Here is a 22,578-nt window from a genome sequence, read left to right as displayed (position 1 = left end):
TAGTATTTGGTGAACTGGTCAAACATGTGCAAATTTAATTGCAACAAAAAAGTGAATTGAATTGCATTGATCATCTTGTTACAGTGCAGTGTTCTGCTGGGGAACCTTGATTCTTGGCATCCATGTAGAAGTTACATTGACATGTACCACCTACCTTCACATTGGTGCTGACCAAGTACACACCCACCAGCCCTCCCAGACTGCCCTGGGCTCCTCTAACAGGACAACACACCCAACCACACATCTGAAACTACTCAGGGATTGCTTCGGGAACAAAACAAAGAGCTCAAAGCATTGATCCAACCTCCAAATTCCCTAAATCCCAAGTTGACTGAAGATCAATGGGATGTGCCAGAACAAGCCTCATCCACCCTCAAGACCCAAAGGATCCACTGAGCCTACACAATGTTAAACTAGTGGTTTTAATGTTGTGATTAACAGGTGTGTATGTTTGTTGTCAAGCTCATATTTAACAGCGGTGTTGTACTGGACAACACTCTTTGAGGGGTGATTGTAATTGCTTGTCCTTCTTATGGCTAGTGGGTAGAATACTGAGAAACGCCACTGACTATCATGTAGTCCACTGCAACATGACTAAGATTGCAACTAAATGCTAAAGCATCAGTCATTACTGCCACATTGACAATGGACCAAAACTGAATTTTATGGCAGGGCAGAACAGTTGTACTGTGCTGGGTTATTTATACAGATGTACCTAAAGTTGGCACAGTGTGTCCTGAAGAAGAAAACATCTTTGTTTGTCACAAATAAAATACAAACTGTGAAATACTCCTTTTACACATCCCATTTCAGGTCAGAGTGCAGGGTCAACCATGATAATGTGACTCTGGAGCAGACAGGATTAAGTGCCTTGCTCAAGCTCCCTACAATGACAGATTAGTTGCAGTGGGGCTTGAATCAGTGACCTCTGATCATTGCCACCTTAACTACCATCACTTCCCCAGTCAGTGTCTGCGATATTTATCATACTATTTATGGTCCCGAGAGGAGAAATCATGACTTTGTTGCCATCAGAAGGTATTTCTTTTTAATTAACTTGAATTGTATTATATGGATTAACCCATTTTTTGTGAAGATATTCATGGCTCTCAGATGATATACCTTAATGAATTCTATGATGGTTCTTGGCAACTGCTGAATGGGCTGCCAAGTAATTTTCTACAGATACTCAAGGTAATAAAATCTAATGAATTTGGCAATTATCTCATTAAGTAAATTAGTCCCATACTTTACTAAATGGACCAAATACTTGTAAAACTAACGCTATTTTCATCAACCTTAGCACCTGGGCTATTAAGGAAACACTACTATGATTGCATGCTCTGATGGTGAACCTTGTAAATATGACCTGCTAATGTGTTGCTTGCATGGTTGTAGACATTCCCTGTCAAACACGCATCATGATACATGAATTAATACAACAGAGCTGTGAATCAGAGACAAGAAATGTTATCCTTTCTGTATATATCTATTCTTTTTACACAACAAAACCAAAATGAGCGAAGCGTATACTTCTAAACATTTATTGTTATTATACTGCTCTTCATGAAACCCACACTCACCTTGGGGACAACTCAAAAGTGCATGAGAAAGAAAAGTCTTGTGTTTCCCATAATGCTACTAAATCCCACTAAAAAGCTGTTTTGCGTCCTCTTCAAAATAATAAAATCTCAGATGTACCCGTTTCCGAGGTAAAGTCAATTATGAGATCAAGCTTTGCAGGATGTAAACTCGGTAGCAGTGATCCCGTCTTTGAGAAAAGCAAATGAAGGTGGTCTCAAGGCATCTCCAGCTGGACTTTTTTTTTCATAAAGTCTTATGTTGTAGGAGAAGAAAAATGGGCCTGTTAATGACACCTTATGCCACCATACATACTCACTCACAATACTGTCAAATGCAGGACTTGCAAAAATTTGGTAAAAGTTTGCTTCCATTCCTCTAGTGATGGTATGATGTCTTCTTATTTAAAGCTAAAACTCTCCAGGTGATGAGTTGATTCTGAAACTGCAGGTGATTTTCGGGCTGTTGTATTGCACTGAATTGTATTTATCACAGAGGAAGTGCAAATGAACACCTGTATTGTGTTCATGAAAAACAAAATACAGAGAGGATGGAAGTTACAATCTGTTTTGTGATCTTCTCTGTTTCTCCATAGCATCAGCATAAATTCAGCTTTTGGGCTTCACACGAGAAGCTTGAAAACTCCTTGTGGCATTCATCTGATAAACAACCACCCAGAGCAGATGTTCACTGGTTAATGACTGATACGGTTCGGCTCAGTTTGACGCAGGCTTAAAGTTCCGCCGTCTGGTTTATGGGGAGCTTGGTGTCAGATTTGGTGCGTGGCTTTTTGTGTGGTCTTTTTCCTCTACAGGAAACCATGACTCTGCAGCTGTTAACACAGACACTCCTTCATAAACGCACACCTGCAAGGGCAAACTAGACTAAGATTTCCTCCAAGACCCATGGAAAAATCTCCATGAAAAAGTACACAGACAGAACCAGCTAGGACCAGCATGTTTGCTGACGGCAGATTTTTGTTAAGTTTGGTTTGGACGAAACATAAGGCAGTTATGTAGGCGACAAACTCCCACACTATGAGTCCTCTTCATGCTGTCAAAAACCACATCTGATCGTAAAACTTTCCGGAATATTAAGTTGAAATAAAGATTATTTTTAAATGTTCTCTTTAAAGCTGATTCTCTAAAAGTGGATAGAAACAAACGTCACACACTCTCTTTAGCACACTCACACTCTTCTATCCCGCCTTTTTCACTCGAATGGTATCTTCATGTGTCACCTTCGACGGGCCCAACAGTAATGCATCAATTTCTCAGAAGAGAGATCCTTATCGCTGTCCCACCCATGAGCTATGCAAGGGTGGAAAACCTCAAAAGAGTGCAATCTACATTATGTGGACACATTACAATGAGTCCTCAGCTGAGGATCAACAATGTGATCAGAAACCACAATGCTGCTACCGTGCATGTAATTGCTCTCCTGAAGAGGCTCCTAGACTTGGTGTCTTGATAAACTTGCTCCAGGAAGTTTTAAAGAAGACACACGTGCGCCATTGTCAGACAGTGCCAGTAAAAACAGATAATAAAAACACAATGGGTATTCACGACAACAATACTGAGCAGGAGCACACAATGGCATTTAGCAATTTTTATTTCCTTCTCAGCACACTGTCATGCATGAGAGAAGGTAATAAGGAAGTTAAAAAAACAACAGGGGGATGTAAATCGTTCATGTCTGTCAATTTGAATCCTAACCACTCGTATTATTCAACTCATCCTGAAAAGCATGCATTGTGCCGATGAGGAAATAAAGGCAACCATCACTTAAACGGCACAGAGATCGTTGAGGATGATGCAATTCTTATCCTAAATGAGCGCAGATGCATGGGTGAGCTGCTGCAGTTTAATGATACGTTATCTGTCTTAAAACAGGGCTAAAGTTATGAACGTGGGGCTTGGCTCAGAGACCATGACATCTACTAGTTATGTAATCAAGAAGTTTTGGGACAGAGGTGAACAGTAGATTTCCCTCCATTTTGTACTCAGCATGAGTCAAGTTGCTTCTGGTGGCACATACGCCTTTTGAATTCAAGAGCCTTGCTTGGTTTTAACAAGTTTTATTTATTCCACTAGTGATGATTCAGTGTCTGATTCCACTACTTTTACTTACTGTAATAAATAAACTAGGGCACATTTGCATGAAGAATATTTAAGTCTACAGCTGAATTTTCTCTCCATGCAATCTTGTACTTTGCAAAAAATTCTAATTAAAATACCCAGAAATACAGGCCTCTCCATATATTTGGTTGCAGTTGAAAAGAACACAATAGCGACCACAAGTGGCTGATATAAAGAACAGCACCAGCAAGTAAAAAAATATTTATTGGACAAACATGAGCGACACAGACTTACTCAGAAGCAAATGTGCTAATGTCATAATACATAATAAATCATTCACACACATTAATTCATGCGCACTGACAAACACACAACAGCGCTCGGTACACAACATCCACACACAGCTTCAAATCTGCAGACAACTGGAGCAGATTTTTCGTTTTTTCTTTTAGTGGGTGGGCCGGAAGGGGAACGGCATCCCAGTCATGAAGGGCTGAGTGGAGTACTGAGGGTGAGAGGAGGGATGGGAGGCCAGCGGGGTGTGCGGGGTGTGTGTAGGGAGTGTGGGATGTGTGGGGAGCGTGGGATGCGTGGGGAGCGCTGGATGTGTGGGGAGAGTGGGGTGTGATGCAATGGGCGAGTGGGCTGCATGTGGGCTGAAGGCCAGCGGAGGGGTGTGTATGTTGTTGTAGTACATCACCGGGCCGGACAACACCAACTGGAGCAAACTGTAAACACAAATACACGTAAAAAGCAACGTTTGTGCACGTCAGTCACAAAAAAGCTGACAGTTGGCATTTTACAAGGAGACATCAACAAAAGTACAATTAACAGTAAATGTGAGTTTATGTGGAATAGGTTTAGTACATTAAAAAGTAAAATTATGTGTGTGAGGAATTAATAATTGTGGGAAACATTTAGCAGGATGCTTACTGTGAATATGGGGTTCTAAATGTGTCCTAATGTAGTGGTTCTAAAACTAATCCGACTGAGAATATCTCCATTTTTACAGGCAAATGAGCCTGAAATGACAACTCATCCCTGCATCAGAAATCACACTAGAAGCCTGTTCAATATCACTTGCTGTCTTTAATCAGCTACACATATTGTACTGTGTAGAACAAGCCACAGTCAGGTTTGCTCTCCACATGAGGACACTGGTTAAAAAGTGGTAAATGTATACCGTTTTTCAAATAAAACCCTGAAGTGTCGTGTACAATTCTGGATATAAACCAAGTCACCAATGGAAATAATGTGTTAAAGGCAATGAACACTCACTTGTTGTGGGGGAGGCGGGAACAGATGGCTCTCAGGTCCTCTGTAAAGACAATATCACAAAGCACAAAAACACAATGAAAAACCAATCAATCAGTGAATTATTTCAATGGCCAAAAAATGAAATCTGTAGTTTTCCTTAAAGTTATCAAAAAGCCTAGTTATTATTGGAGTGTCTGTCCCTTTTGAAATTTGCTGAGGTGCTGATATGCTACTTGTCCTGACACTTGAGTAACCCGACGTGGTGTAAAATGTGCAGCTTTAAGTGGAGAGCTGGATGCAAAGGTCTGGAAACAGACATTAAAAATTGGCTTGTGTTCAAATATTAAAGCACCGAAACTTTTACTTTGTGAACTTATAAAACAGAAATAAAGAGCAGCTATGGCATTTACAGAAGTTTAACTTATACCTACTTGGATTGGTGTTCAGGCGTCATTGTTTGGACAATCGCCTTGATTAATTTCATAAGGAGAAAAGCATTGCATAAATAGCCTTCCAGGGTTAATTCAATATTTTTGACGGCAGGAAAACAGACTACATGTGAACACTTGCTGGGAACTAGTAGGTCTAACTTACGTAACTTTTACAGTTTATTCTGAGATGACTACAAACTGACATTTAAAAATATTTGTTGGTGTGACTGTATTGGATTACCAAGAGTCACATGTAAACTTTGCAAACCACAGTTTGCATACTGCTGCTAAACAACCAACATGACAGATCCTCTAAAAACAGTAGTCTAACTTCTCTATATTCCTAAGTAGTTCTTATGTAGGATCAGTTGATAAAATTCCATGTGAGGATGATTTTGATGAGGTTAAAACTATTTAATATGCTGCAAGCTTTTATGATTGTAGCCTTTATGTTTATATCTAATTTTGGTTAATAAGGAGAGCAGGTAGCATGCATTCAGTGCTCTGTGGTTGATTTAGTTCATCAAGAGATGTCATCGATTTTTTCTTTCCCTTGTGAGCAATTGATTGGTTGTATAGAAGGGCCGATTTCAGTCATTAAAGATCTCCAACAAAAAAGACACCCTGTCTCTTGTTGGAAGTGAGTTTTGTAAGCTATCATGCTTTTGTTGTCTTTAGTAGACATCACAGTTTACAGTTTCTTCAGCAGGACAGGGGAAGATAAAGAACATACTTGTAGCTGGATTTGTAATGCTGATTATCTAATCAATTCCTTCCAGTCTCAGACAGAGAAATGCACCTACTGTGGCCTTTGAGGCAAACTAACAGGGCAAGAATTTCTCCAACAATACAAATCTAATCACTTTGTTTTTTTCTACTTCAGGTTCTGTACCACTTGTACCTTTCCACACTCTTACCTCTCGAACAGAGTAGGGCTCCACTGGCCAAGGCCACCTGCAGAGCCTGTGCCAGCCGGTCGAGAGCCAGCTGGGGCAATACATGTGTATCAGCAGGCGATGTGTGTGTGTGTTTGTCAGCCTGGTCCAACAATCGGGAGAGATCGGAGGTCAGAGCGGCCACAGACTCCATCTGAAGCAGCGCCAGGCGACCGTAAAGCCCCTTCTCATTGAGTATGTTGGGCAAAAGCATGAAGACCTAAAAGCATCAAAAGATGGAAAGCGATTAAACATTAACTCTGTACATTGGAAGGTTTCTGTGCACTGCATTTACGGTTTATTACCTGCAGAACACTTAAATGGAGAGCAGAGAAGAGAAGTCCTGCTTCTGGCTCACTCTCAGAGCTTCCATTGGTCAGCGCCTGCTTCTTGTCTTTCCTGTAGGCCAGCGGTGCTTTGATGCACCAGCGTACTAACCCCCCTAATGGTGTGACATCAAGGGAGCTGATTGGCTGGCTGCCAGAGAGGGGGGTGTTCAGGAAGGTGATCAGGACTAGACGAGGGTCATCTTGGATCCACGACACTATCATCTGGAGCAGTTCTAGTGGAGGAGTGAGCTCCTCTGGAAACACACACAAAGACGTTAGCGTTATTGTCGCATACCCAGAGCCAAAATTCAGCCTGTTTTTCCCCAGAGGTCACATTCATTTTCACAGAGGGCCAAGTGTTTATGTGTTTTGCACTTTTGTGTTAACCAAAATACCTGAGGTGAGGTCGTAGAGGGTGGTGACAGCAGTGATAAACTGGCAGCAGAAGCGTGGACTGGCGCTGTGGATATTCTGCAGGGTGGGCACAGAGCCTGGTACCATACTACAATAATCATCTACCAGCACCTGCGCCAGGCGTACGCAGTACACACGATGGGTTCTCTACATGTCACAAACACAACCAGAGCCATATGATCAGTGCTGAGCAATTAAACGGTCACAACAACTGCACAAATATCCTCATATACAGAGTATAAGAGGTCATCCTTCAATGAGCGTTCAAATACAGGATGTCCCAAAAAATCTGACATCATTTCATCACCTAATAATTTGTTAAAAATGTTTTTGCTCTTTTTGCTCAACAGAGTGTAATCTTTTTTTTTTCTGCTTTCAGGGACAGACATGCCGTTTACTGCAACAGAAAAGGTGTTCTGTGTATTGAAGTACACCCAAATTCAGTCAAATGTGAATACACAATGCTAATTTCTTCGAAAGTTTCATAAACAAGTACCAACAGGAACGCAGATTTGAAAGTGGCATAAGAAATTTCAAGAGGAAGCCTGTTTGTTTAGGAAAAAAGATCTGAACGGCCAGCAGTTTTAGAAGAGGTGTTAAACATTAGAAAATGATCATCCCCCAGAATTTTTCATTTGAAATTTGTAGAATAAAACATTTTATGTCCAAAATAAATCCTATTAAGTATCATTTCTCCTGACCATGTAGTCACTCTGATATGGACATCTCTAATGATGTCAGTGTTTTTGGGACACCCTGTATTCGTGCACGTGTGAATTCTCACCTGTAACCAGTTAGCAGCACATTCCAAGATAGGAACCCTGCCCACAGCGACTGCCATGGAAACCAGCTTGCCTAACAGTGCCATGCGACTCTCATCTGCCTGGTTTCCTTGCAGATTAAAAAGAGCGGAGAACATAAGCTGACGAACAGTGTCGCGGCTCTGCTCCTGAAAACAGCTGCACATGATCTCCAACAGCTGGAGCTCCTGCAGAGCACTCATCCTCTGAAAGAAAAACACACATACACTAAATCTGTTGCCCATTTTTGTTTGTTTGTATATTGTGTATTTACGTAGAAGAATTTCGGGGTCGTGTCTTACCCTGGCTGGGGTGTTTCTGTCCTTGGGTGCATGCAGAATGAACTCCTCGACCAGCTCCAGGGTTTTAGAGTCCACCTGAGGAGGCTGCCTCCCGGACTGCACCAGGTTACAGATGTAAATGTCCAGGTGGTACAGCAGCTCCTTGGCTGCACTGAGAACATCCCGAGGGAGCAATGACTGACGGATGTCACCCATCACAACCTGGCAGAAACCCAAACAAAATTTTGCTATATAATAAAACATATTTTAATATCAAAACAGCATCATTGCATGTAAACTGTATTATTGGGAGATTTAGACAAATATGGCAGAGAAGTGTTTCCCAGTAAGTAATTAAACGGCTGTGAATGAAGAGACAACTATGATTTACAACTTTCAAATTTAGGGTGATAATGAGGTTGTGAGTTTGGCTTTTCAAATTAAATGTACTACAGAGTGGAAGAAGAACAACAAGCAAAATACATGAAGCTATAACACAACAATGCACAGGTTCTCTTTATGTCTTGATTGTTAATACACAAACACACACAAGACACGAAAACGAATGTACACTCTACACGGATACAAGAAGAGGCATAATAAAATATAGTCTTAACGTTGTACTCCATATATATACTGGTTGTATGTGGCAGCTGGTATTCAGCACTTCTCGAGTGGAGGAGCTCCACATTGGGTCAGTCCACCATCCTGCTACAGCTAGTGTTAGCAACGTTAGCTAAAGAGGCTGTTGTTCTCCTCCGTAGTCCAGCTCACTTATGATAGCTAACCCTACAGCATTAAAAACACGTTATAAGTTCTTACCTCTGCAAAAAGCACTCAATTCACTCAATAAATGACCTAAAGACGAGACTAGTGAAAGGTCTCGAAACGACGACGAACCGCTTCCTGAAGCTACGGAAGCCTGAGTGGGATAAAATCGCTGCCATTGACGTTTGTCTAGTCAGCGACTGTTTGTTGACGAGCGAATGTCAATTTGTCCAAAAACAATTTATCGCATGTTTAATGTTAGTTATTTTATCAAAGAAAGACCATAAGTAGCCTATTTCAGTTTAGAAACTTTAATCATTTTTAGTCCTACATAAAAAAATGACTTCACAGGGAAATCTTGTTCAAATGAAATTTTATTTTATTTATCATTAATACTACTCTAAGCACTTCTGTAACGTTCGGGTATATTCTGGAAATGTTTCATGAAGATTTAAAAAATATATGACGGAATGTTCCCTAAAGTTTTTCTAATTTATCTTTTTTAAGTAACGTTTTGGAAATATTTCCAGTAGGTTCCCTAAAAGTTATTTCACTGTTTGCAGGGAATGTTGTTTAAATATAAATGTATTCATCATCCTTAAACACTTCTGTTAAGTAACTTTCAGGAAACTTTAAGGGAATGTTTCCTGATTTCAGTGCTTGCGAGAAACGTTGTTTAAAACTAAATGCATTCATTTTCCTTTTGCGCTTCTGCTTTGTGACCTTCAGGGAATAGTCTAGGAATGTTCCCTAAAGGTGTCAAAATAGCTTTCAGAGGATGTCCTGTCAAAGTTCCTGTGAGTTTATTTTGCTGTTTGGTGGGAATGTTGTTTAAAAGTAAATGCATATGTTATCTTTACACACATCAGGTCTGTAATCTTGAAGAATATCTATAGGAAATGTTCCCTGGTAAAAAATAAAGTGACAACAAATACTAACCACAGGACTAATAAATTTCATTAGTTCATCATCTTGAATTTCTCTGTACTTTACTGTATGTATTTTACCAGTTACCTTCACAAGCCCTCTATAACCTGCTGCCGAGAAGCATCCCCACATCATGATGCTGCCACCACCATGCTTCACCTTGGAGTTAGGGTGTTTGAGGTGTTCTGCAGTGTTTGGTATCAGCCAAACATAGTGTTTAGTTTGATGACCAAAAAAGCATTGAAGGTTGCTAGCCGTGGTGGGAAGGGGGTAAATACATATGCAATCACTTATTCAATATTTAATACATAAATTTTTAACCTCCTAAGAATTGAGCTTTGGTTGGGCTTGCATTTTAGATTTCTTTTAGTTATTTGGGGAAATGAATAATCAATAAATATAATATTAAGATCATATCTAATAAGGGGTTATTATTTTTGTTATATTTATATTGTTATAAATGTTGTTGCTATTTTTATTATTAAAATACTTTTGGTATTATTATTATTATTATTATTAACAATAATAAAAATATAATTTTTATTTTGTATTTTTTTGGAAAAAAATAAATAAAATGAAAACTATTTAAATTGACACTGACAAAACGGAAAAGGTGGACATTTCCCAGTGGAGTGAATACTTTTTATAGGCACAGCATATTTTGAAGATTTTTCGCGTTTCTTTTTCAGTGGGTGTTTATCACTGAAAGAGATTTTAAAAAATACACTTAAAGAGTTGCTTTTGCTTCTAGCCGGAAACTACATAACATATTGAAAATCACTTTATCATACTGTAATCCCTTCTAATCTACACGGGGGCGCGCCCGGCAGGCGCGGGAAAGAGGAAACGCCGGTGCACGTTCTCTGCTGCGCGCTCCCGGCAGGCAGCACTTCGGTCCTCCACTTCGCCGTCCGTCCCGTCGAGAGAAGCCAGGCAGCCCGCAGGATGACCATCAACACCCTGGCTAAAGGAGGGTGGCACCGGGAGCAAATGACATGCTTTCAGAAGGTGAGACTGCGTGTGAGTCTGTGTTGTTTGGGTTTGTTATGATTTTGGTGAAATATAATGGGATGTTGTGGATGCAAGTGTGAATTCGAGAAGAGCCAACACACTTCGTCTCTTGGCTCCAAAATGACAAATAAAGGAGTGTAAAACAAAGTAGAACATGCAAAAAGAGCACAGTTTTGGCTAAATTCTGACTTATGTGTGTGAAGTCTTGGTGTGTGCAGCTGCATATTGACATGTGTGTGTTTGTGTGTGTACATCTTGTGCCTGACAGATGGAGAAAGTGATCGTGGCCATGCAGGACCCTGACATGGGCATGAAGATGAGAAACCAGAGGCTCCTCATCACTGTCATTCCACACGCCATGACAGGTGTGTGCAGAAGTGTGTCCCCCTGATGTCAGTGTGCATTTAAGTCTGTGTGTTCATGTGTGGAGGGGGCACATTGCAGCTTGTCTGTGTCCCAGCGGTCATACATAATGCAGCAGGAACATTTTTGGAGAATACTGTGTGCCTTGCAGAGTGAAGGGAAGAACCTAAAACAAACTCTTTCTCTTTGTATTGTTTTGCAGGTCATGATATAATTACCTGGTTGATCCAGAAGTACAGCATCTGTGAGGAGGGTACGTGCATTTATATGTATATTGTGTTTTTGTGTGTGTGAAGGATGTCCTGTGGGTCGGTGTGGCTGGCTTGTTGTGTGTCGTTGCTAGTGTGTTGCCAGGATATGGTGTTTTCTCTCAAGCTGACGTGGTGGCGATTTATTGTGGTGGCGGTGGTGGTGGAGGAGAGGTTGCTGTTTCCAGTAAACAGGAATAGGGTGAGCCCCAGTAGGTGCAAGTTTGATTAACTCACCTGATGATCCTGGTTTGATTAGTGTCCCCGTGGAGGCCATTCACCCCAGGAGGCTCCACCGTGCCTGAACTAAATTAGAGGTTGGAAAAAAAGAGTAGCCCTCTGGTCCGTTTTGCTTCCGAGCCAACTAAAGGAGGAGAAAGCCGAGTCAGTGAGCAAGGGAGGGGAGAGAGAGAGTGATAAGAGCTGATTAAAATGCAGCCCACAGCTTTTTTGGTAGCTGTCAGTCATAAAAGTAGGGCTCTTTAACAAATGAGGAGAGACTGAAGATTGATGAGGCATTCCATCACTGGAACAAAGCCTTGATTTGAGAGAGATTGCTGACGGTGTGCATATGTTTGACAAAACAAAAGTTTTAAAAAATTGAGCAGGATGAGCCGGGCCACCAGCATTTTGCCAATAATGATTATTTATTTCCCACATCAAGTTGGGTTTGAGAGCTTTGGTTCTACAGAAATGTTTTAAGTTTGATGAGATTAAACTTGTCTAAAAAGTCCTGAGACATAAAAATGCAGTTAGGTATCTATAAAAAAAATGCAAAACCGAGCAATAAGTTCAACTTTAAAACATACTGATGTGATACCACGACATCATGATGCTGCTACCACCATGCTTTAATAAGAATAAGCCATATGATAAAGATACTGATTTTGCAATGGTATCATGGCGTTTCTAGTGTTCATCACATCTCCTATAGCCTACACATGTGCATAGATTTTGTTTAAAAGGTTTTTGTTTTGGGGGCGGGGCTGCTGCTGAGAAGCATCCCCACATCATGATGCTGCCACCACCATGCTTTATGGTCAGGAAGGTAATAAGAATAAGCCATATGATAAAGCTATTGACTTTACAATGGTGTCGTGGTGTTTCTCGTGTTCATCACATAGATTTTGTTTAAAAGATTTGCTGCTGAGAAACATCCCAACATCATGATGCTGCCACCACCATGCTTCACCTTGGAGATAGGGTGTTTGAGGTGTTCTGCAGTGTTTGGTATCAGCCAAACATAGTGTTTAGTCTAATGGCGAAAAAGCTATATATATGGTATAATCGAACCAAATAACCTTCCCCCAGTTGACTTCAGACTCTCCCACATGTTCTCTGGCAAACACTAGTCTGGATTTAATATGAGCTTTCTTCAATAGTGACTGTCTCCTTGCCACTCTACCATAAAGTTGTTGTATCCACAGTCTGTCCCATATCAGTTGCTGAGGCCTGTAGCTCCTTCATAGGAGTCATAGGTGTCTTATTAGACCTCCTTCACACAAGACATATCTTATGAAAACACCTCATAAGTTCAAAATTGTGTGAGCTCAGCCAAAAAGTTGCAGCGTGTCTGCCCTGAAGTTTGACACTTCTTTTGTGGTATTTAACAGAGGCTCTGCACCTTGGCGGTATGTTGGTCAAATATGGATATATTTACCCTCTCAAAGAACCAAGGTCCATCGTGTTACACCCTGACGAGACGCCCTACCGCTTCCAGGTCAGACGATCATCCCTCCCACAGTATGTTCATTGTACCTGATTTTAAAAACCTGCCCGTCCTCCAGCTCCCTTTGACCAAACTGTCATCTTCCCTCTGTCAGTGTCTGTCTGCCTTTTTCACTCTGACTCCATTAGCCCTCCTCCTAATCCTTCATCCATCTGCTACTCTCTGCTGCCACTTTTCCATCAACCGCTTTAACATCAATCAAAAAAATAAATAAAAATGTCGCTTGTTTTTCTCAGACTCCTTACTTTTGGACTAGTACCCGGTGGCCTGCCTCAGAGCTGGACTATGGTAAGAAAACATGGGGGCAGGAAGGGGTAAGAAAGGATCTGACCTTTCTATATAATTTGTATTGAGCTATGTGGGAAAACAAGCATTTTCCACTCATTACTTGCATTGTATAAACCAAACATATTGCTCGTGTAATTCCGTGCAAGAAAAGATTCCATTTCATATATAACTTTTAACAAGCATCATAGTAAGCATTTAAAGACATTAAATGACACAGATGATCTAGATCAGGGCACAAATATCTTAACCTGTTTTTGTCTTTCTTCTTACGTCTCATCAGCAATCTATTTGGCTAAAAAGAACATAAGAAAACAGGGAGAACTGATGGAATATGAAAAGGTGAGGGAAGTGTGTGCCTGTGTGTCTCAGAGACGGAGAATCTGTTGGTGAATAATATGAATTATGCAATAGGAAAATTGGGGCAAGTGGCCTGTGTCATCGTTCCTCCTCCTTCCTTCCTTTCCTTTTCCTTTTTAGGAGAGGTACAGTGTGTTGCACAAGAGGATCAACCACACCTGGGACTTTGTGGTGATGCAAGCCAGAGAGCAACTCAGGTACACTCACGTGCACACATGCCCCCACACACAGCGACACGTGCACACCAACTTACACTGTGATTTATGTTCAGAGCGTCCAAACAGAGACGGAAGGCTGACCGCATTGTGCTAGAATGTCAGGAGCAGGCTTACTGGCTCATCAACAGACCCCCGGTATGTTCACTGAACTACACTGTACTGTACACTATACACTATGTTATACTATACTATTTAATATACTACACTATGCTATACCTGTACTATATTATACAATACTATATGCAACTACACTATATTATTAATTATACTCCACTATACTATGCTGCATTATACTGTTGTATATATACAGTACATTATATACTGTGCTGTACTAACACTGTGCCATACAATATTCAGTGGTACTACACTATATTATTTGTTACGCTACACTATCCTGCATTACACTGCACTATATACTACATTAAATTACTCTATGCTATGCAAAATTATACTGTGCTACACAATACTATACTGCACTATAATGTTATATTACACTATACTACATTATACTGCACAGTACTGTAATAGCTACTATACTACACCATGCTCTACTCCACTACACTATATAGTATATATACTGTATACTATTTATAATGCAACACTATACTTCATGCTATACTTTATACATTACGATAGCATAAGAATTTAAGCATATAAATAATGAGATATATACTGTTATATAACTATTGAAGTACTGTGTGGCCATATATAAAAAGCCAGAGGTCCCACTAATGTTCACCCGCAGTCCCTTCTGCCTCCCGCATGAAATATTCAGCCAATCTGGTAAAAGCCTCAGCCGACAACTGGAGAAACAGAGAGAGTGGGAGAGAGGAGGAGAGAGGAACAGAGAGAGAAAGAAAATCTTCCCATTCTACGTCCTTTATGTGTTACTCAAATGCGACTTTATTTTTAGACAGAGACAGACAGAGAGTAATATCAAAGAGGAAGGAAGAACTATGGGTGAGGAGGGATGAAAGTGATGAAGCAGGGGAGAGAAGAGGGTGAATCAGAAGACAAGGGTTTGGAGGAGGGACTCCATCTTGTGTTGACCTTATGAATTAGGGACGACGGCTTGGAGAAAAGAAAGAAACCTGGGGATAAAAGTCAGAGCTAGTGGGGTGGAAAGCTGAAGGAAGGATAAGTGCTCACATACAGACACACAAACACAAACCTTATACACACACAACAAACTTGCTATACTTGGATATGACTGTGTGGTTCTTTTTTCAGCCTGGGGTGGGTAATGTGTTGGACATGGGTCTAGAGCGACCAAATAACTTCAGTTTGCGAGCGACACTGGTCAGTGACTTTATTTACTTCCTGTTTTTAATTCCCCTCTGACAAATGAAATGTAATGACACGTCTAGTTTGTAATTCTGCTCTCCATGTTTTATTGCTTTGCTTCTTTCTCGCTGCTGGGATTGTTTCAAAGTAAGTGTACAAGTGAGCTCCACTATACCATGGACTGTTCCAGTATAATATAATATTTTATAATGGATGTTAAAAACAAATTCAGGCCCTGACATGATGTGATAGCACACGTAGTCTAAGATATATGGCTACCGTGACATTGTGGCCAAAAAAACAGAATAAAGATAAGGTTGTGCTATTTATAAAAAATAATGTGAACATGTATAATGCTATCCATAGTTACTAGTGTTGTTTTGGTTTCTATATTATTAAATATTAAAGTTATCATTAACATCAAATATGACGACATCTCTACTCCCACATTAAATATTAACTGTTTAAAACCATTTCAGATCAGCAGCAGTCCACAAAAACATCCATCTGTGATGATAATTAAATAGACACTAGTGCGTCTCAGTTACTTTTTTTTCCCATATTCAACACCAAAGGGTAAACTTTCATATGCATTCGATATTACTACATGAAAAGTGCACAATGCAGTAGTTCTTGAAGCTCTCCCAAGTTCTTAAATCAACTTTTCTTGCCATCCCTCTCAAAGTTACGGTCATTTTTGTTGCTTGTGCACCTTTTCCACCACTCTTTACATGACAGACTGTTATAAGGTAAATACAGCTAAACCGTCCAAATATGATCCCATTTTCTGACTTGCCATGAACATGTGACATCTTAGAGAGGGTACAGGACAGGATATGCATGAATTATTGTTAATATTTGAGGTAGCTGCAATTTAAGTTAATAAAAACATATGTAACATATGTATTTCTATGGGCTGCACAGTGGAGTAGTGGTTAGCACTTTTGCCTTGCAGCAAGAAGATCCCTGGTTCGAGTCCTGGCCTGAGCCCGGGATCTTTCTGCATGGAGTTTGCATGTTCTCCCTGAGCATGCGTGGGTTTTCTCCGGGTACTCCGGCTTCCTCCCACAGTCTAAAAATATGCTGAAGTTAATTGAGTACTCTAAATTACCCGTAGGTGTGAATGCGAGTGTGATTGTTCATCATCAAATATGATACATATACATATGTAGCCCTGAGACAGACTGGTGACCTGTCCAGGGTGTCCCCTGCCTTCGCCCGAGTCAGCTGGGATAGACTCCAGCACCCCCTGTGACCCTAATGAGGATAAAGCGGAGTATAGAGAATGGATGGATGTATTTCTATACTTTTGTAATGTATATGAATACTTTTTTAGATATAGTCTGACATATGAGGAATATACAGTATGAGGATTTAACATAATGTGTATTTTTTTGTCATTAAAGTTTTATCTGCTGCTGATACTTATAAATATTAAAACAGGTTTTCACTCATTTCCCAGTTGACAACATTTTCTTACTAAGAGCTCTATATACCGACACAAATATACTATGAACTGTGCTTTTACTATATATCCACTATACAATCCTTGACGGCAGAAACACCAGCCCAGATCCATGAGAAAAGCATTACTTGATATAAAGATACAAAGAAGATTCACTGTGAATTTAGAAATTATACATATTTGTGAGGGGCTGCACAGTGGGGTCGTGGTTTGCACTTTCGCCTTGCAGCAGGAAGATCCCCGGTTCGAATCCCGGACTGGGCCTGGGATCTTTCTGCATGGAGTTTGCATGTTCTCCCTATGCATGCGTGGGTTTTCTCCGGCTTACTCCCACAGTCCAAAAATATGCTGAGGTTAATTGGTTACTCTAAATTGCCCGTAGGTGTGAATGTGTGTGTGATTGTCTGTCTGTATATGTGGCCCTGAGACAGACTGGCGACCTGTCCAGGGTGTCCCCTGCCTTCACCAGAGTCAGCTGGGATAGGCTCCAGCACCCCCGCGACCCTAATAAGGATAAAGCGGTGTATAGAGAATGGATGGATGGATGGATATATTTGTGAGTGTGTACTGAATATGTCACAAACAACGCAGTTCTCTGATGACGCTGTGTTCCTCTTTGCAGAACTAGAACAGTGACTACTACAAAAGAGAGGTAAATATCATATATTATTTACATGCCATCGCTTTAAGCCCATCAAGTGTGTATACATCTGTTGCTCTCTGCCTTTGTTTACAGATTGAGACCTGCAGACGAGCCTTAGGAAGAAACCGTGTAAAGTCATCCATCTGCCTAGAAGGGTACGTGTCATGATGAAGGGCTCGCATACGGACACACACATGAACATGTACAGATACACATAAGCTCTAATGGACATTGCTTGACCCGCACACACACATAAAGCTTAGTGCTCCCACTATAAGAGCCACTAATGGACGCTTCCTGAGGCAAGTTGGAATTAGTGGCCATTAACTCTTATGATCTGCTGGACTAATACAATAATACTGTGTGTGCTTTCTTGTGTGTGTGCGCATGCCTCTACATCTGCGGGTGCAGTTTTGTGAAATACAGCGAGCAGTACCAGAACCACGATCCCATTATGCAAGGCTGCCTTCCCAGTAACCCCTGGATCTCTGATGACACTGCACATTGGACGATGAACGCAGAAACGTGAGGAAAAAGTATAAACGCATGTTAGAACACTGAAAACCTCTTAACCCTCGTCTGTCCTGCAGGTAAAAATTGAACCGTTTTAAAGTTTGAAAATGTGGAGAAAAAAAATATTTTCACAGTGAAACTTCTGATGTCCACATTTTCAATATTTTTGGGAAATCTTTGAACATTTTTGGTGGAAAAAGAGAAATGTTAAAAATGTTTCATAAGAACAGTCACATAAAAATCAACCAAAATCCAGCAAATTTTGCTGGATTTTGGTTGATTTTTTGTGAATGTTCTTAAAGAAAACACTGGAAATTTTACTGATATATATGTAATCACTTTAGATATATTTAAGATTTTTTGGGAAGATTTTTACTAATTTTTAAAAATATTTACAAGAATTTTCTTGCCACATTTGGGGTATTTTTTTAAATAAAACTTTTAAGTTAAACTTTTAAGGAATTATTGGAATTTTGTTCCTGAAGGTTCTGCAAATTTTCAGAAATTTGAGGATTTTTTTTGCTTAATTTTTTTCAGACAAGGTAACAACATTTTTTGGTATCTGTAAATGAGGACAACAGGAGGGTTAAGGTGTCCGTTCATATTTTGGTTCAAAGTTAACACAGCATTAAGGCCCTCAGTGTGCCTGGATGTCCCTTGTTGACTTTGGTGTGTTGTTTCAGGGTGCCCACGCCGACACGTCTCCGAGTGGAGTGCTGGAGCTTCAGCTTCATGGAGCTTCTCAAAGATGTCATGGGGAAGAAAGAGTTCATGACCTACCTGGAGAAAGAGTTCAGCGGTGAGAAAGAGTGACAGAAATGTTCGATTAGTGAGATAGATAATTAGACAGTTTCAATCAGATTCATGTGCTCTAGATTAGTACGGTACGGAAAAATCAATTTAATTGCTATTCATAGCGTCTTTTAACGGATTCTTATTCTTATTAGCTTTCAGAATCTCATTATCTTCCCTAATGACATTTTCCAATCCCAGTAGGGAGAGATGGAAAAGACAAGGTAGTGGAAGTTTAATTTCATGACATGAGAAGATTAGTCGATCAGGAGAAGGAATCCGAGACAGATTAAAGAGTGAGATACACAGTGGAGGAAGTCAAAGAAATAAAAGGATTTTTTCGTCCATGCCTGCCAGAGTCTAAGGTTTTTAACAGAGGCCATCCGTGCTATAAAAAGTCTCATCATGTGTCATATTTTTTCTTGCGTCATTGTTGTTTTATGCCCACATATCTTCACCGTTTATCTCTCCGCCCTCAGGGGAGAATCTGTGTTTCTGGCAGGCGTGTGAGGATATTAGACATGGAGAAAGCTCCAAGATCACAGAGAAAGTGGAGGAAGTCTACAAGTACGTAGAAAATCATTGAAGCACGCTTTCATTCTGGATCATCAGATAGATGATTGACACTCTTTTGTGTGACTCCAGAAATTTCCTGGCTCCCGGCGCCGCCCGCTGGGTCAACATTGACAGCAAGACGATGGATAAAACCTTGGAGGGGATCAAACGGCCGCATCGCTTCGTCATGGATGACGCACAGATGCACATCTACTTCCTGATGAAGAAGGTCTGAGTCACGCACAGCAGTTTCACACTTCATATGCACATTATAGGACCAATCATGCTTTTCTTTTTGCATATTTAAGCCAATTTTCTACAAACCAGTAACACTTGGAGACTTTTTAAATCAGACTGCACTTAAACTATACGCTGTAGAAATAAAAACAGAAGGCTTTCCAGATAGGAAGTGATTAATTCCATCCTTTACACTTTGAGCTTTAACCATTAAGGATGCATTATAACCGTACAATCTGTACAGCCTGTCAGTCCTGCTGAATGCAATCAGAATACTGAAAGCAAATCTTCCTTCTGTCATTTCACACAACCCTACATAGAGCATCCAACCCTTTTTCCCAATCATTTGTTCACATCAACTATCTTGGGAAGTTTCTTGAATCTGCAAACTGACTTTCAAACCAATGGTCACAGAAATATGTATCTAAAAAGAAAAAAAAAATCAAACTCCGCAAAAGTGTGGCATTTTTTACTTCATAAATTAAAGACGGTAAAAACATGCTATGGTCTTTTAAGCTGAGTCCAATCTTAAAGGACTGCTCTGACATTTTGGGAAATTTGCTTTCTTGCAGAGAGTTAAATGAGGAGATCGATACCACTCTTATGTCGGTGAGCTTTGGAAATGCTGCTTCATCTTCAGACAGAGCCAAGTTAGCTGTTTCCTCCTGTTTTCAGTCTTTACGCTAAGCTAAGCCGAATGCCTCCTGGCTCCAGCTTCAGATTGCAAGAGACATTTGAGAGTGAATCAGTCTTCTCTTCTTACACTCAGCAAGAAAGCAGCACTGGGACTGCATATTTTTTCTGAAGTCAAACTGTTTCTTTGCTCTCCAGAAACTTTATTCTGATTAGATTCATTTTAGGACTTGTTTACGTTGTTTACGCATTTGTCTTCAGGTGGAATTAATTTGTGGTTTGCTATTTTGTAGCAGCAGTGGGCAAATTCACACCTGGGATGTTTTATATCACATGTATATTCTGTGTATTTTTCTTTCTATTTTCTGTATTTGTATCTTATTTTACCCTCACTTTATACCCTAATATTCTGTGTTGTCTTATTGTTACCCTGTGATGAATATCCAGCTGCTGTAACAACTGTACTTTAATAAAGTCAGTCTATGTCCAAAAAGGGCTTCAGTTATATTTTTCAAAAAAGTGAAACTCCCTCTTGTCCTCTCTAAATGTGGCATCATTTGGTTGATAGATTTAGAAGTCCTGCATTAGCTGACTTTAGTTAGCTGGTGACTGCACTGACAATCACTGATTCAATGCTCTTCCTTTCTTCTCCATGACTAAAATTTGTTGTGTATGTGTGTTTGCAGGACTCTTATCCAAGATATCTGAAGTCTGACCTTTACAAAAACATGCTGGCCAAAGCTATCGTCCCCCAGGAGACCAAGAAAAGGTAACATCTAATTTTCATTCCCACTTCATTCTCCTTTCAGACTAAAACATGTATTTATTCAGCACATCCCTCTCCCCTCTCAGCGTGTTTCCCTTCATGAGACGCCAGCGGCACTCCAGCCCGTCCCCTGCTCAAGCCGCTGCCCAGGCAACGGAGGAAGATGGGCGTGGCAAGGGGGCGGGGCCAGCAGGTACCAACTCTGATGTCTGATGACGCACAAAGAAAAGCCCAACGAAACCAAAAAGCATCAGACTCTGTCATCACCTCAGTCACAGCTACCACCCGAGGACGTCTCTTCTGCTCTTTTCTTTTGAACACCAGAGCTTTTCTTTCACCGCTGCGGCATCACCACAGTTTAGGATTTTAGAGAACAGGTGTTACTGCAAACCTCAGCAGCTAAAGCACGAGCAGAGCTGTTGGTGCCACCGTTTCAGCTTTTATTGCTGCATCTCCATCCTATCCCTGTATCCTGTCTCAGTCCAAAAGGTGGAATTCTTTTGGACATCATCCCTCATGACAAGTCCTCCTTTCCCTCTGTTTGTTAAGAGCAGGTTTAGGTAGAAGGTTTAGGTTGTGAATGGACAGTAGAGATGTATTTAGTCAGCATGTGTGTGATTATTGTCTGCTTCATTCCATGCTGGGGCTTCACACTGTGATCGTTGTTGCTGTTAATTTTGCTCAGGCACGTGTTTATCCCAATAAAATGTCACAACAGCAGTCAGTGTTGTGTCTTCAACTCTGCGATGAGGCTTTAAATCTACTTTTTCTACTTTTGTATCTTTTTCTTTCATGTTTTAAGGCTTTACTACACATCACACATCATTAAAATGATTTGTTTCAGGACTTATTTAGCTTCTTTGCCTCATGAACTGCTTACAACAAATCAATTTAATACTAAATTGATACTATGGTAATTCAACCGTTGCTACTTCTTGAGGTTATTTCCAGAAAACAAACACACACAAAAAAGATCTATCAGTAATTACAGTCCCATTTGTCCATGCAAGCAGTCCTTTATCTCCTCTACTTCATTTTATTGTAGTTTTCCTTTCTGAAATAACAACCTTGCAGTTTCTTCTTCCCTTCTTACCTGCTGGTCATGTGGAAGTTGCTCTTTATTTTGCTGGACTGGCTCCCTCTACTGGACACGTAGTGATCATACTCAACAAGAAGAAAGATTTCTAAAGTTTGACAAAAGGACAGTGATGTCACCAGTTACTACAATATATTTATAAATAACTTTCAATTTCAATTTGACTCAATTGTGTATATAACATTTAGAAGAATCTTTTTGTAAAAATGCCATGTGGTGTTTGGTTATAGGTTGTGTCTACAGATACGGACCCGTACCCCTAGCCTGTGGCCTACGGATACGGCGCTTTCCCTTCTCATAAATATTAATGAGCCGGCTGATGAACGCGCTTCGTGATTGGCTGGTAATCCGACGGACATGAATATTAATAAGCCGGCTACGCTGATGAAGGCGCTTCCGTGATTCGAGGTGAATCTGCTTGCGGAGCTTGTCATGTCAGTCATCTTTGTGTATTAACAGTGTACTAAAGTCCATTCATTCCATATCAAGTTCCAATAAAATTACAAGAAATATTTTACAATCAGTGTGCTGGGGTCATCGTTGTCTGTGGAAAAGTCCGACATCACTATCTGACTTTTT

The 22,578-nt window shown here is 40.4% G+C and overlaps 2 protein-coding genes and 1 long non-coding RNA gene across 3 annotated transcripts; 2 read left to right on the top strand and 1 right to left on the bottom strand.

Moving 5' to 3' along the window:
• The first annotated feature begins 83 nt into the window (after nucleotides 1-83).
• On the top strand, nucleotides 84-6,547 carry LOC127535467 (uncharacterized). Its single transcript, XR_007944330.1, has 2 exons — nucleotides 84-441; nucleotides 6,231-6,547. It is a non-coding gene; the product is annotated as an uncharacterized LOC127535467 (long non-coding RNA).
• On the bottom strand, nucleotides 3,906-9,070 carry ints15 (integrator complex subunit 15). The gene is made up of 8 exons (XM_022193481.2): nucleotides 8,929-9,070; nucleotides 8,128-8,328; nucleotides 7,810-8,031; nucleotides 7,007-7,172; nucleotides 6,588-6,865; nucleotides 6,265-6,502; nucleotides 4,938-4,977; nucleotides 3,906-4,387 (listed from the first exon to the last, which is right to left on the bottom strand). Exons 2-8 carry the CDS (start codon nucleotides 8,320-8,322, stop codon nucleotides 4,108-4,110), a joined length of 1,419 nt encoding a protein of 472 aa, XP_022049173.1. The 5' UTR covers nucleotides 8,323-8,328; nucleotides 8,929-9,070; the 3' UTR covers nucleotides 3,906-4,107.
• Nucleotides 9,071-10,652: 1,582 nt separating this feature from the next.
• Nucleotides 10,653-21,623, top strand: rgs11 (regulator of G protein signaling 11). Its single transcript, XM_022193482.2, has 17 exons — nucleotides 10,653-10,809; nucleotides 11,081-11,177; nucleotides 11,378-11,428; nucleotides 13,037-13,143; nucleotides 13,389-13,440; nucleotides 13,721-13,779; nucleotides 13,918-13,994; nucleotides 14,069-14,150; nucleotides 15,246-15,314; nucleotides 17,393-17,416; nucleotides 17,501-17,562; nucleotides 17,819-17,932; nucleotides 18,604-18,719; nucleotides 19,192-19,279; nucleotides 19,358-19,496; nucleotides 20,824-20,906; nucleotides 20,990-21,623. Exons 1-17 carry the CDS (start codon nucleotides 10,747-10,749, stop codon nucleotides 21,114-21,116), a joined length of 1,410 nt encoding a protein of 469 aa, XP_022049174.1. The 5' UTR covers nucleotides 10,653-10,746; the 3' UTR covers nucleotides 21,117-21,623.
• Nucleotides 21,624-22,578: the final 955 nt, after the last annotated feature.

The sequence above is a fragment of the Acanthochromis polyacanthus genome, chromosome 9 (genome assembly GCF_021347895.1).
Source record: "Acanthochromis polyacanthus isolate Apoly-LR-REF ecotype Palm Island chromosome 9, KAUST_Apoly_ChrSc, whole genome shotgun sequence".
NCBI classification, from domain to species: domain Eukaryota; kingdom Metazoa; phylum Chordata; class Actinopteri; family Pomacentridae; genus Acanthochromis; species Acanthochromis polyacanthus.
Note: the sequence above shows the minus strand (reverse complement) of the source record. Positions and strands in the feature narration are given on the sequence as shown.

Excerpts from the sequence above, each read along its gene's own strand:
- rgs11 (XM_022193482.2), top strand. The coding sequence starts at position 10,747 with ATGACCATCAACACCCTGGCTAAAGGAGGGTGGCACCGGGAGCAAATG. Across the intron at positions 14,151-15,245 it reads GGCTCATCAACAGACCCCCG|CCTGGGGTGGGTAATGTGTT; the intron begins GTATGTTCACTG and ends TTCTTTTTTCAG. Across the intron at positions 17,933-18,603 it reads TGGACGATGAACGCAGAAAC|GGTGCCCACGCCGACACGTC; the intron begins GTGAGGAAAAAG and ends GTGTTGTTTCAG.
- ints15 (XM_022193481.2), bottom strand. The coding sequence starts at position 8,322 with ATGGGTGACATCCGTCAGTCATTGCTCCCTCGGGATGTTCTCAGTGCA. Across the intron at positions 8,032-8,127 it reads ACAGAAACACCCCAGCCAGG|AGGATGAGTGCTCTGCAGGA; the intron begins GTAAGACACGAC and ends TTTTTCTTTCAG. Across the intron at positions 4,388-4,937 it reads TCCCGCCTCCCCCACAACAA|TTTGCTCCAGTTGGTGTTGT; the intron begins GTGAGTGTTCAT and ends TTGTGTTTACAG.